At 36.0% G+C, this 15,302-nt stretch overlaps 1 protein-coding gene across 3 annotated transcripts in view; it reads left to right on the forward strand.

Annotated features, from left to right (window-relative positions):
- MINDY3 (MINDY lysine 48 deubiquitinase 3) overlaps positions 1 to 15,302 on the forward strand; it is a 49,866-nt gene that overhangs the window by 32,481 nt on the left and 2,083 nt on the right. For all 3 annotated transcript variants that reach the window (XM_041487600.1, XM_041487609.1, XM_041487618.1), the window contains 4 exons: positions 5,813 to 5,885; positions 6,703 to 6,775; positions 11,714 to 11,801; positions 15,130 to 15,201. In XM_041487600.1, the coding sequence (XP_041343534.1) occupies positions 5,813 to 5,885; positions 6,703 to 6,775; positions 11,714 to 11,801; positions 15,130 to 15,201 (306 nt within the window). The remainder of the gene's footprint in view (positions 1 to 5,812; positions 5,886 to 6,702; positions 6,776 to 11,713; positions 11,802 to 15,129; positions 15,202 to 15,302) is intronic.

The following is a 15,302-nucleotide window of genomic DNA, read 5'->3' on the forward strand; positions in this document are numbered from 1 at the left end:
CCCAAGTGAGAATTATATGGTTTTAATGGGAAACTGAATACTGTAGTCTGGTTTCCAACATTAAGTGCAGCTTTCAGTATTGTTAAAACTGTACTTAGGAAGATTTAAATTTCTGCAGTCCATCTTGACTGGTATTAAACTTTGCTATCAAATGTTCCTGACATACATGTTCGTTTCCTGCCTCTTTATTGTAATTCCCAAGTAGAATTAGTAATATGTTAATACTTACCACTGTGTTGTGTAGCAATCAGCTCATGTCTATAGGCTGAAATAGTGTTAGCTGTATAAATAGTATTTGATACTAGATACTAATTTTTTTTACATAGAAAATTGTGGCATAATAATAGAAGCTAGAGTTCATCTTGAATTAATTATATTGTGGAGGTTTTGGAAGTCATAAAACATGGAATTTGTTCACTTCCAGCTTGATTCCTCTTAAGAACAAAGTTTTGTTGTTATATAGTATTGTGTTCTGTCTTTAAAAAAAAAAAAGCTATGTGAATATAATTTGAAAAGCTGCCCTTTCAGATTAAGCTTGTGACTGGAGAGTAGTATGTAATTTAGTTATTAGATAAGAATTCCAGTAAACTCAAATTTGCTGACTCTTGGTCTGTAATTCCAATAATGTATTTTTACTTCCAGAACAAAGACATTTTGTGTTGATGAGCAAAACAAGCTAGTAACTGAATAAGAAAAATACTATATACCTAATCTTTATTGCTTTATAGCAATCTCTTGTAATCTGTCCATGAAAGCAAGGAACATGTTGAAGAAGCTCTTATTTTTTAATGAGTCACCACATGAATTGTTGCCTTCTTGTGATGTTTTAAACTAAACCACCAACATCTGTGGCAATGTAACTGTAAATAGGTATTTGCTGTATACTTTTGAGTTTCTCTTATTTTTAAAATCTGCAACACTGTGGCTTTTTTTGTTGGCTGTCTTATTAAACCACCCTCTCCCAAAGGAATGGAGGATATATTGTGGTTTCTACAACTTACTTGAGTGTATGTTAAAAGCCCCACTTTCCTGACGAATAGGCTGGCAGAGTCCTCAGATTTCTGTTGCTAATTCTTTTTCTTTGGTTTGTGTTTGCTTTTCTTCCACACCCTCACCCCACCCTTGGATCAAGCAGGCTCTCTTTTCTGTCTGGTACTATGGGTGAAGGTGAAAAAAAGTTTGTAGTCCATATGTAGCTTTTCTTTCTTCCCTATTGAGAGCTCTCCTCTGTCCTCAGCAAGGTACTGCAGGTACTGTAGAGTAAGTGTAGTTGTTTCACTTTTGCAAGGCAGTGTACAGCTAGAGCCAATTTGCTTCCTTTTAACTACCCCATTGCAGCAAATTGCTTGTCATGAATGTTTCTCCTCTAGTACCACCACTGTCCCTTGATGAGCACTTTGAGATTAACTGTTGTCTTTTCCTGGTCTAAACTACAAGGCCTGTGTTTTATTTTCTGAACCTCTGATAAGAATTCCACTACTTTGGGGGTGGCATTCTTCCTTTTGTGTCTTTTTCCTCTCTTCTTATTCAAGGAAAGTATTTTTCTTTTGGCATTTTCTGAATCCCAGATAGATTTATAGCCCTCCTTCAAGGCTTAGGAGGATACAGTATATGATCTTTGACACCTACTATTCTGAAGTGGAAATAGTTGAGGCCACAGAGCTCTTGTATAGTGACAGAAAAGTCTGGGACCTTTCCTTCAGTTTTTCCTTATACATCTCTCAAGTTGAAAGAAATCTTATACTTCTTCAAGTATTATTTGGGTATGCTCCAGTGGTTTGGCATTTTTTAATGTCTTCTCTCATGGAAGATAGTGTGCTGCAGAGCAATGGCACATTCTGTTGGCCTGCACAAGAAAATCATGGTAAGCCGTCTGTGCAGGGCACTGCCATGGCTGCAGCAACCAAGGGCACTGCCCCCTGCAAGCTGCTGGTGTGGATGATGTCCCTGAACACAAATGGGAGTCTTGAACTAGTCTTCACTGGCCATCTCTCTGTTCAGAGCCAGACTTGTAGTCTTTTAAACTGAATTTATGTCAAATAACATCAAATGGTTTATGATTGACTTCACAGGTAAGTGCTGTAGGATTTGACTTGCTTTGTTACCATGGCATAATTCTCTAACTGTCCCTTTCCAGACAGACCCTTCAAAATAGTCTGCCTAGATGGACAGTAGATGATATGTTGATATTTTTAGAACCAGTAACTTCATACCTCAGCAGTCTCAGTACTTCCTCAGTGATGCCTAAGAGGAGATAAGATCTGTGACCTTTCCATAACTGTTCAGTTCTTTGTGTAATGGTAATAATGGTCTCCCATTTTAGATCTTAAGGATTCTCTTTTCCTTGGTTTGATAAATAGCTCTTAGGAAAACCTACAAAAAAAAAAAAAAAAAGCTGCTAATTAATTTCAAGCAATGCCCAAATTCTGTTGAGCTTTCATCATCTTAATGAAGGCCAGCAACTGGATTTTTACGTCATTCTAGTCTTTGAACCTTTTTTTGCTAATGTAGTGATAATACATTTCCTGCTTTTCAACTGATATCAGTCTGTGTTAAATTTTAATTTTTGGTTCACTTCCTAGCCAGTCCCTACAGGTAAAACTGTCTGATACCTTTAGGACACAAACTCATTTGTATGCATGGTGATACATATGGCACTTCTGCTCCTTGCCCCCAAATAAAGCTGCATTCAATTAATTCTATTCTCTCTTTGTTAAGTGAGTTGTTATATCTCTGCTCTAAACAGTATTTCAGTTCTGGCTTTGGTAGCAGGATCCCTTCACCTTTTGAAGAAGAATATTCTCTGTGTGCTCTGGGGTACGTAGAGTGGATGTGGAGATTGGTTGCAAATGAATGATTACAGCCACAGGAGGATCTGAAGTTGGACGTTCCAATTTCAGAGCACTATCCAATTTGAAGTGCATTCCAGTTGTGTGTGAAAGACCTGTGTGTCCAAATTATAACGATACAGTTACATAGTACATCAGTATGATTGTGTGAAGTGTCTTTTCTCTTTCAAAATACAGTCTCCAAAGGAACCTTGCTGACACATAAAATGAAATTTCTTTTTGAACCAACTCCTCACTGAGATGGTCTGCCTGGCATCCAGTTTCAACAATTAGTTGTGAGACTCCTGTAAAATTGAAATTGGGCAATGGATTCAGAAGTCAGCTAGAGAGATGGGAATAACTTTCAGAGATCCCATCAACCTTGTTTTCTTAGGAAGCCATTTTGGAAAAGTTGATGCCTTGAAAGCCACTGATTATAGCATTGATAAATACACACTTTTCTCTGTAATACCAGACTGTATTGAATAAGCTTCAGTTCTCCAGATGCGATTAAGTTATAGCAAGATAAAAACTTGATAAACCATCAGTATTTCTATATTGTTTTTAGGTAAATTTTTAAGAAGAAAGTTAGCATTACAATATATAATTCTTGCACTTATCACTCAGTAATGATAGTGTAAAACCATAAAGCAGTTCATATGCAAGCAGATTTCATTTTTCAAGGCAATGGATCTTTCAGGGTGTGATTTTTGCAAAAAATTCATAGCCAGGATTTCAGTGTGGCTTAGCCATTATGTTCTGCTTTGGATTGGTAGAATTAAAAATTTGGGAATGTTTTCATTAAAACTTATGAAGAATATTTTTTGCCTCTGAGGCTAAGCATGGGATCTTAAAATAACTGGTACTACTGATGAGAATAACTTTTCAAAGTAATATAAAATGACTTGTTTGTGTATCACAAGAGCCAATGGGTGAAACATGATTTTTGGGACATGTTGTTCTTAGTATCGGAAATAATTATTGTAATTAACTGTTTATGTGATTCCCTTATATGGAACTTTCACTGCATGGGTTACATCAAAATACAATTCATAAGGCTGGGGTGGGGAATTTATTTTGGCACATATGGTGAAATATCAGCTTGGGCAGCTGAAATATGTTTTTGTTAGATGTTTATCACATTTTCAGCTTTACTGCATGAGGGACCTATGGTATTTTTTTCCCCCAGTACAAATATATGGACTAATTTAAGTTTTTAAAGTTATCTGCATATCTGCATAGTGGAAATGAATGACATGATAAGTTAAGAGGTTGTGTGGTATTTGTATGTAAAGGAGATTGCGTTTTTATACTACAGCAATCTCAGTGAAAATTTTGAATTATTTTGCAGGTAAGAGAGGTTGGGTTTTTGGTTATCTGACTCAAGAGACAGACTTTTCTAAGTTTCTATCTGAAGTTACTTGCTTAGAGCATCAGTACATCACATTTAGTGAATAAAAAATGTTAATATGTAACAATTTGGAGTCTTTACCATATTTGAAAGTTCCTTTAAAAGGGAGAGAATTTTCAGTATGACTAATACATTTAGTGACTTCATCTCTAAGTTCTTCCCATGTATACATACATGAACTGAAAAACTAAGGACCTGGAAAATTAAAATCCTAACAGAAATACCCATTATTTGTAATTGGACTATGAAAAAAATTGTTGGCAGTAGCAGAAGACTTGCTTTAAAGAATCTGTTTTGTGTCACACACAAATGAAATTGTGGAAAGTACTACATGAACAAGATAATTTGTGGGTAGGCAGGACAGCACAAATGGTAGTCTTTATTCTTGAATTACATTAAGATTGTATGGAAGGAACTGCATACTCGTAAACCAAAGTAAAACTATGTAGTTTACATTTGAAATTCTGTATCTTTGCCATTGCAAGTTACTTTGGGTTATATCCTTCCATACCATTGGAAATTCTGTGTGTTCTCTCTTGTTACGTAGGCTTTGTGAGCTGCTGAGTTTTTTAATAAGAAACTACCACTAAAACATTCCTTCTTCAGAGTTAAATCCTGAATATTGAAATCACTAATCATCTTGTTGTTAATAAGCTTTATGTGCTATGGCATCACTGGTTTTAAACCGAGCAATATTTACATTAGTTTATTGTAATACACTGTGATAAGGAAATCTATTCCTGCTTAGTATGTTTTGTATTCCAGATTATGTAAGAGTTGGTCAAATACTACAAAATTTCATAGTGTGTGTATGTGCCTTATATAATAAGTGTTACCCATTATGACGGGTTATGTGCTCAACAACTGCACAACTTCATTCTTTATTTGGCATCCTGAAACCAGCTGTGTTGAGCTAATTTAGTCCTTTTGTCTGAATGTACTTTAAAGCATTTTAGAACATGTGAACATGAAGGTACACTGTTAGAATATTGGTTTTCTTTAAATATTCTAGTTATCATTCATTTATAAAATCAGTGGAAAATTTTTCATTTAACAGTGGATTTGTTTCTATTAAGTCGTATTTATGGATCCTTAAAATTACATTATCATGATACTGAATTAATATAAAACTCTAGCATTTATATTTCCAGTACATGAAGCAAGCAATTTTCAATTTGCTCTAATCAGGAGAGATGAGCAGGACAAAGGGACTTCTCCCTAATTAGTTTCTCCTGTGCACTTTCCCGTTTGGAGTTCTTGAGTACAAATGACTGGAGCTGTAGTTTCCAATTAGCTTTTGTGCCACAACATCCACACGAAAAGATTTGCATGTAATTAGCCTAGAAGTTTGTGGAATAATCTTTAGCATACTTCTTGATTGTTTTATGTCACTGTCAGCAAAATTGCCAAGTTACTTTAATTTTTCTTCTGTTGTATTGAAGTTTTTATTAACTTAGGTTCCAACTGGGTGTAGTATGGCTAAATATTTTCTTAGTAATCTGTATCTGAAGTAAGAATGTTTTTTAAGTTTTCTTTGGTTTTTGTTTTTTTTTTTTTTTTTTTAATTCCATAGGACATGGCCCTGGTTGCTCCTGAAGCACCTTCAGAACAAGCAAGAAGAGTTTTCCAGACATATGACCCTGAGGGTAAGGGCTGTATTTGATGCTGAAATAAGTTTTTTTTAATAGAAATGTACTCATTAAGAGAGGAATGAAATGCCTAGTCCTTAAGAAATGTCCTGTACAGGAGTTAATCTACAAGTGACATTGAGCACCCTAGTCTACTGGAAGGTCACCCTGCCCACAGCAGGCAGGTTGGAACTAGGTGATCTTTAAGGACCCTTCTAAACCAAAACATTCCGTAATTCTATGAAGAAATTATCTGAGAATTCTGCAGTAAAGGAATTTGTGCAATAGGAAGTAGAGTTTTTGAAAAGAGACGTTTTTTAACCTTGTTATATTTTTTGTAGTTAACATAAAGCTTGAATAAAATTTATTTCTCCTATATTAAGTTTTCATAAAACAACTGATCTGATATGATTTATTCTTCATGAGATTTTGTTCTGGAATGTATGCAGCATACACGGAAAATTTTCTTATGTTTTGGAAAACAGAGGATGTCTAGCATTCAGGTACTATTTTAATTAATCCAAAGGGAAAAACAGTGCAGTTATTATCCCAAGGTACGTCATGAGAACTCTGTATAAAGATTGAATTCTTAGAAAGTGTTAAGCTTTTAAGTGTGTGGATGATAAATCCAGTTTCTGTATTGCGCTTCCTTTTTTTTTTTTTTTTTTTTTTTTAGTGCCAGGAAAGCATTTGAAAATTCCTTTCCTTCTAGAACCCCAACATTTGCTTGCAAATTTTACATATAAAGACATGCTGTATTTGTATTTTTAAGTGAAATTTGTTCTGGAAAGCATTTTGTTTCTTTACCTCACAAGAAACTCTGCTGCTTCTTCAGATAATGGGTTTATACCTGACACACTGCTAGAAGATGTAATGAAGGCTCTGGACCTTGTTTCAGATCCTGAATAGTAAGTATAATAAGATTTAAATACTGCAGAAGTATCAATTAATGACATGAATTATCATTTAAGGCTTTTTTTCTTGATTGCATTTACCACATATCTATTGTCATTTTGGGTTGGTTTTGGTTTTGTATTTTTCCCCTAGTTTGGATTATTTTCATTCTGGGCGCAGAGTGTTATTTTCAAATTTTAAGCTTTAAATTTAAGGGACGGAATTGAAATTAAGATGTCTCTAACTTTGGTAGTAATAATTAGAAGCAAAAAAAAACCCCTCAAACCTACTGCATTACTATATATTCAGGAGATGGTCAGGATTATATTTTTATATATTAATGTAGGTGAAATGATGTGTCAGAAGCCTAATCAGTCAAGGTATTCAGAGGCAAGTCTGGATTACCACTGGATCTCTATGCTGAGTTGGAAGCTGAAACTGCTTCAGTTACAGTTTTGTTTCCAGCAGCACTCAGGACCTAGTAGTGTTTATAACTGCCATTTATTTTCAGAAATAACACATTGATTCCCAGGGTTGGAGTTAAAACTCAAATGTTTTAGCTCTAATATGGACAGATAAGACTAATATTAAGTGACAGCAGTTAACTCTCAATGTCAAAATGTACCATGTTTTGTGACTAAATGCGTAACCCAGAAAGGAGAGCCAAGCACTTGTACTTTTTTACTGCTCCAAAAGTTGCTTCTGCTCTCTTGTAAACATTTGGTTAGTTTAGTTGGGTCAAAACTGACGACTGTGGAGACTGTGAGTTTACTTACCAGAGCCATCTGAAATGTGATTGAGCCTATTTTCTGTCCTTTCAGATGTTTATAGTGTAGTTTATAATGAAGTTTACTGAGTTGTTCTCTGGAGGATAGGAGTAAAAATTGAAATAAAGAGATACCCAAACCAAAAGAAAGTGCAAGACAAAAGGCTCACATTCATATTACAGCAATAAGGGATGAAATTTGCAAAAGACATTTTTTTTAAAGGAGGAGAAAGAAAAAAAAGCCATTGTTTAATAGATATGAGAAGATGACTTTCACCTTTTTGTTCTACTGTCTGAATTTTTTATTCTACTGTCTCTGCAGAAATCCTCTTTCTTCATTCAGCGGTTTTCCATTTGGTTGTTTGTCTTTCAGGGTATTTGTGGCACAGCCCTATCCTATTTTATTGTGCATAGCACATAAAATATAAACTGATGTACAAAGAGCCAGTCAAAAGATCTGCTGTATTGAAAAGTCATGATCAAACCATGGAATATGCAGTCTTATATAACTGTCTAAATAAACATATTGCCTATTATCTTGAGAACCTGCTCTGTTTGGGTTCTAGATCTTCTGTCTTTTTAGTGTGGAACCCAAGTATAAATAATGTATTTCAAACTCCATACAGGCTTTTTTGCTTCTTTTTTGTTTGTTTGTTCTTAAGTAAAATTAAAGGCCTTACCTCCAAATGTAGTATTTAAATGTGTGGTTATCTAATTCAAGGCTTAAAGTTTCTCAGAATCTCAGAATGTATGAAGATCAGATCTGATTAGAATTTTAGAACTGTAGAGGGGAAAACTCTGTAGAGCAGACATGAATTAGCAAGGTGACTTAGCCAGTACTGAATGTCATTGCGTGTGTTTTTAGTAAACTTTTCTAGTCTTTCAGTAAATGTATCTGAGAATCCACCTGTCTCATTTGATGCCCTTTAGGGCACTGATTTGTGCACATCCATCAGTGTAGGTTTAGTTTGCTTAAAACATTTTATGCTCTCTGTCTATTTGACCAGTAGTGGAGGCTTTTGTTCCACACACTTCTCAGCAATATTGTACGAAGGCCATCACCCCAACACTTGTAACCTCTTGAGTTCAGGTGCCAAGCTTTGCACTGAAGCACAATCACATATGTGTTCAGTAGCTCTGCTGTGGTACCAGTAACAGTGAAAGGTGTTAATGGTTTGCTGAAGGAAAAAACCTCAGTTGAAACACAGTACAATCCAAGTTTATTAAATCTGCCCTCCTGCTTAACTGACTGAATTTTGTACAGTGGCCATATTTAAAAACTTACATGGTGCTGTATTTTTAAATAGCTCTTGTATTTCTTTACTGAGTATATACACCTTGCTTTAATTTCATTACATAACTCTAAGTTCATTTTTAAAACTATCTGTAATGGTTCTTTTTGCAAACACAATGTTTTTGCAATTCTGCTGCAGCATTGGGCAGGTTTCAAACAGCCACTGACATAGCCAAAATTTTGTACTTTGAGAGCAGTCAGAATGAGGGATAGAAGGATTGAAATCCAGTATCTTGCAAGTTCTCAGTCGTGGTTTCACTTGAGTAGTGATTTTTTTAAAAAATAATAAGTTAGCATAGTTTATAGGATACCACATTCAGTGTTACAAATTTTAAAATTCTTCTCCCAAGGACCTTAACAGAGCCATTCTCTTCAGATTTGCATAATACATCCTCTGTGTGTTGAGGGAGAAACAAAAAGAATTCAAATAACTTACTATTAGTTCTATGTTAGGACCAAGAAAAGAAGTTACTTAAAGGTGAAGAAACATAAGCGGTAGCCAAAAGGACAAAATGCTTTGTGCAACAATCAAAAAGACCTTGGAAACTACGCCTTCTGCTCACAGCCCCCAACAAAAGAGACCTGGGGGTTGGTTAAAGGCCTAAGTAATAAAAGAGACATCAATGAGAAACTGAGAGTGTGTCTTCTTAAAGGAAAATGCAGCTGTGTACACCAAAAAAATGGGAAGAATCTGAATTTATGGAATGTTAAATGTAAATACAATATAAAGCAGGGGTAAAATCTGTAGACTAACAAGTATAACTATAAGTTATAAAACAAATCTAATAGTATTCTTCTGAGCCCATCAGTGCCAAGGGGCCTGCAAGAGGTTTGTAGTTCTGATAGATTATTCCCAATGTTTTAAAAGTATTCAAAGTCCATTAGACAAGTGCAGTGAGTTCTTCATATTCAGCAGAGAAGGTGGTAGGGAGCAGTTCTCCTCATCACTGGAGAAGATTACAGAGTGGTTCCACACTTTAACCTTTTGATGGGTGGTCCTAAGTAAGTAACGTTCTGAAGTGTCAAAATAATTAAAAAAAATGCAGAATCCTGAAGAAATGTCAGAATAACATTACTGAACTCTTTTAGGTTACCTACCACTGTGAGCTGCACTGGTACCAAACAGTATAGGAATGAGAAAGGTGACAAATGAACAATAGGACTTAGAAAAGGATTTGAAGGCCAGTCTAGGGAAAATTCACATGTAAATGTATCATGTATAAACGTGGAATAGGAAGGAACATTTTTTGTAGATAAAGAATTGATCAAGGAATAAAAATGTCACTTTTTCTTAATACAGGGAGATAATTAGAGGAATTTTACAGGAATTTGTATTAAGTCTGTGAATTTTGTTATTTTACTAGCAAGGGTTTGACAGTAGGGATTTGTATGGTTGTTGCTGATACAAATGTGTTTGAGATGTTAAAAAAAGGATGTGTGAGAGCAGCAGAAGTTACTAGAAGATATAGGAACAGAGAAGTATCAATAAAGTAAATGTGGATTGGTTGCTCAGGGGATAAAGCAATGCTGATTTCACATAGATATTGTGGGTCTGTGAATTAGATATTACTGGTCAGGAAACAGATCTTGAGATTTAAACTCGTAGTGATAGTCAGACTTATGGAGTGGGATTCAAAGGAGTTACATCATTGTACAAATGCCTGATGTTTCACTCCATCTTGGAAAAAGAATATTATAGAAAGCTATCAACAAGGCAACAAGGCTAATTCAAGCCACAGAATGCCATTAGTGCAAGGAAAAGCTAGGTTAGAACTGTTTGACCTGGAAAAGATAGATAACCATTGGCACAGTAAATAGGGAATTACTATTAATTGCTTCACACAATACAAAAATGAGGTGTCATCAGACTGAATCAGGTGACAGGTTCAAAACATAGAAGACACTTATTTCTAGAATCCATAGTTTAATTTGTATTTTTTGAGTGGAGTTTATTAAGAGCCAGAAATACAGATGGATTAAAAGCCAATTAGGTACATGCATGGAAAGAAAAATATATATCTTTGTGTTTTAGATACTGCCTGTCACTGAAGATGTCTTTGAGCAGCAGACTGCTGGAAATGGGGAGGGTAAACTAAGGATGTGTGTTTGCCCTGTTGTCCTCTATTGTAAGCATCCACTCTGACCAGTGTCAGGAACAGGACACTGGGCAAGGCGCTCTGTTGGTTTGACCCAGTGAGGACATTCTTGTGTACGGTACAGCTTGGAACTCAAGCAGAGGGCTAGGTAGATGCAAATAGATGCAATCTGCTGCCTGTAGAAATATATTGCTTAAATAGATATATAGTCTTACAATTGACCTTGTTTGCAGTGACCTGAAATTAGACTGTAGTCATGCAGTAAGGCTTCCAGATTAGTATTGTTAGTATTTCCATTGTTGGTTCTGGCTTCTTTGATACCGAGTACGTGATGCAAATAAGAAATATATCTGTTAAATTTAATTTTATTGCAGTGTACTTAGCAAATCTTGGAAGGTATTCAAATCTCTGTTTAAAAACAGGTTGTTTGGCAGTCACAGAGCTATATTTGAAAGATGACTGGTTTTTGTATCTTTAAAGAATGCTTACAAGACAGCAAAATGCCTTTTGGGCTGTAAACCTGGTTTTAGATTATATGGGTTTCAAATTATTTTACCAAATATGGTGGTCCTTGAGAATTATCACTTATTTAATTTAAAATAACAGATTACTTTTACTTAAAAATAACCATGTTTTGGCAACTTGCATGCCATTCTGGTGCAGTTGTCACTTACAATTAAAAATAGAATAGTATTGCTATACTTGGCAGTCAGTAGTGTGGTAGCACAGCATAACTTAGTCATGCAAGAATAAAAGTGTCTTACTCATACTTTTATATTCAATGTTTTTATCTTAGTGTAAACCTCATGAAGACCAAATTAGACCCAGAAGGACTGGGCATCATACTACTGGGTCCCTTTCTGCAAGAATTCTTCCCTGAGCAGGTAATCAATATAGCTTCATTGCTGCAGAGCATTTGTAATCTGTTTGGCTTTGAGATTCATTAAAAACTTTCATGAATATCACAAGAGTAAATTTTAATAAGTATTGTGTTCATTCAACTCAGCTAATCAGCAGATAACTTCTGTATTCCACCACAAATGGTAGACTTCTGTTTTCTGTAACACATCCATGATTTTGTCAGCTCTACACTGGAAGGAAACTCCATTGTTCTAAATTTAACTTCAGGAAATATATAAGCATTTTGCATATGACAATGAATTGTTTCCTACTCAGAAAGTTCATCTGAGTTTGGTTTTTCTGAGAATAAATGACCATACTGGTTTTATCAATATTAAAAATGTTGCTTGCAAATGGGAAAAGGTTGTAAACACATGTAAAACTATTTTTACGTACATTTCTTGATAATGTAAAATTTTTGACAGTTTAACCAAAAAGTCATTATAGACTTAGATTTAACATACATGGAAGTTAGGGTATTGGAATGTTATTTTCAAACACTCAGTCTGTTCCATATATTCTTTAAGACTGCACCACTACTGAGAGGCAGGTGTTAACCTAGCACTGCTGTCCTCTTTCCTCTTTGCCTTGGATCACATTTTCCTGCTCTCACACTGCCTCTCTGCCCCCAGGAGCCTCTTTAAACAGATTTGTGGTAAACCAGAAAAGGGAGCTGGTCTGGATCAGAGCTCTATTTGCAGATGTGTGGGGGCTTGTTCCATGGCCATGCACATGCTTGTATTGGCAAAAAAGAGCAGGTTTTCCTGGGGTAGAAGAATAGGCTGGTGGAGGAAGGGCTGAGAGGAGTACTTCTTTAAAGACTTTTTAGCTTAATCTGTCACTGAAAGTATGTGGCTTAATTTTTACAATCAAGGAAATGTGAAGCTGATGGGTTTAAGTGCCTTCAGCAAGATTCTTTTTGTTAGGATTGTGCAGCACTGGGTATAACATTCTGTACTATGAAACATTCTGGTCAGTCAGAAGACACTAGAATTGCACTGCCAAAGATGGTAGGGACTGAATATATCATATCATTCAGAGGCTTTCATCATCTGGAGGAAGGAGAAAGAGGAATTGGTGCTCATTTTCTCTGGCCTTTTAGAATTACATCTGGTTTATATTTTTGCCAACTGTTTCTTCCTTTCATTTGTTTATACAGAAGTGGAAATACATGTACAATTGAAGAGAATTTGTTTCTTACAATTATATTACATTTGCAAATCTGGAAGACTCCACTGCTTCATTTTAGGCCCCCGATGCTTAGAATGAAGTTCAGAATGCCAAAGAACATCCTCCATAACTGGCTGTGCCTAAACTGTCCAGTACCATGGGCCATAGGGAGGTGGAGGAGAAAAGAGGCATTGTTTGGGACTGCTGCCTCTCATGCCTGTAAGAGCATCATTGACTGAAGCGGGGAAGCTGGAGAACAAAGCACAGTGCAATCATGGGCAGAACCCTGCCTTGGTCACCTTGGTGGAGGAACTCTGCCTCCTGTTAAAGTTGGAGCCCCTGGGTCAATGCCTGTCTGTCAAGTGCTAATTCCCTGCTACATGTGATTCCCAAACACTGTGTTTCCTGTCCTGTTAAACCTTCACTGGCTCCAGTAAAAAACATGGGAATTGTTGTTGCCTTATGGGTGCTGTTTGAGCAATCAGCATGTTTTGGACTGGAACCTGCCAGCAGTATCCATTTTTTCAATCTGTCTGTACTTTGTGGATCAGGTAGCAGTAGCCCTTACCCATACTGACACCTTGCTCAGAATTCTTTCTGAAACAGAAATTCTGTAGAAATGAAGATGAATATCTTTGAAAGTCTTTCTTTCAAATACTGTGAGGAAATAGCAGATACCAGTGATGGTTGGAATTGCTGATGTTAATATTTGAACATCTAGCTAGGGCTCGGGAGATCCAGATTAGATTCCTTTGCTGAGAATATTCAAACCCCTATTCTTATTCTCCTAAAAAGTACTTACCTTCCTGCTTTCAATGTGGAGTTATCTCAGTTTTCCTTCTGAAAACTGTTGGCTTAGAAAAAATTATTCAAAGCTATTTAGCCTGACTCCTTACTACTTAGGCCAGTCACATGAAGAGGGGGATTCCTGAATTCCGTGCTAGCCCTTTGTTTTTCTTTTTTTTTGTTTTGGGATTGGTTTTTTTTTTTTTTTTGTTTGTTTGCTTGGTTTTTTTTTGGTTTTTGTTTTTGTTGTTGTTGTTTTGTGGGGGTTTTTTGGGGGGTTTTTTTGGTTTTGTGATTTTTTTTGGTTTTTTGGGTTTTTGGTTTTTTTAGGTTTTTTTTGGGTTTTTTTGTTTGTTTGTTTTTTTGGGTTTTTTTTTATTTGTTTGGAAACAATAACTGCACAAAATTCTTAACTTCCATGGTACAGGAACTCAAAAACAGCATTTTTTTTCCCTTCTGGGTGAGCATAACTTCCTCAGGGCAATGAATGGGTCCTCTTGCCTTCCCCAGGAAGGCTTAATTTTCTTTATGTCTGTGAAGCAACTTCTGTAAGCAGAGTTACCAGACTTACTTCTTACCTTCCTTTTCATCACCCTCCCTCCACTGAATAGCCTGGATGGCTTTGAGAGACCCATAGAGGGATAGAGTTTGTGAATCATTCAAGAGTAAATGAGGGTTTTTGTAATCTGATGGATGTACTGTAACCTGAGCAGATTTGCTCTCATTGCAGCCTTTACTTCCATATGCTCAAAAAAGGGATAAGCTTTTTTTAGGAGCCTGGTCCAGTAGGCATGAAAGAGCTGATACTACACCTGATGTGTGTCTCCTGGTTCAGTGAAATCCAAAGCTTTCAGTCCTCTTAGGACTACAGCATTTAAACCCCTGGAATGACAAAGATCACCAAGAGCCAGTAGCTTTGCTGTTGGACCTCAGCAGAGCCAGTGTCCTCAAAATTAGTGTAGTTAGACAAGCATGGGAGTATATTAGCTTTTTAGCTCTCAGATAGAGGGCCAGAGATCTGGTCCTTAGTAAAAAACTTTTTGGCATCCAAACCATCATAAATAATCATGCATGTGACTACTTCTCCAAGGTCAGTGCTGAAGTTGTACTTCAGATCGTCCAGGTGAACACAGAAATTCATGGCTTGCTCTTGGTGGCATTACTCATTAATTTACTGACATCTGTTTTTATTTCTGATAAGAAAGGTAAAATGAAGATTTTTGTCACCTAAAAGAAATGGCACTTTTTAACAGTTTTCACAAGTCTTACTGGTTGAATGCATCTGTCTAGTTGTAAAGAGAAGAGAACCAAGGCACAATGGATGCAACATGAAATTAACTGTTCTCTTTCTATTAGGACTCCAGGGTTTCAGAGTCATTCACTGTTTACCATTACAATGGACTGAAGCAATCTAATTATAATGAAAAGGTAAGATTTGCAATTAAGCCCTAATAACAGTCACAAACAAAACTGAATATAATTGAAGGCAAAATACTCTAACTTGAAACAGACTTTTTACAAAGCTATTA

This window comes from Pyrgilauda ruficollis, unplaced genomic scaffold (genome assembly GCF_017590135.1).
Source record: "Pyrgilauda ruficollis isolate IOZ18807 unplaced genomic scaffold, ASM1759013v1 scaffold12, whole genome shotgun sequence".
Lineage (NCBI taxonomy): Eukaryota > Metazoa > Chordata > Aves > Passeriformes > Passeridae > Pyrgilauda > Pyrgilauda ruficollis.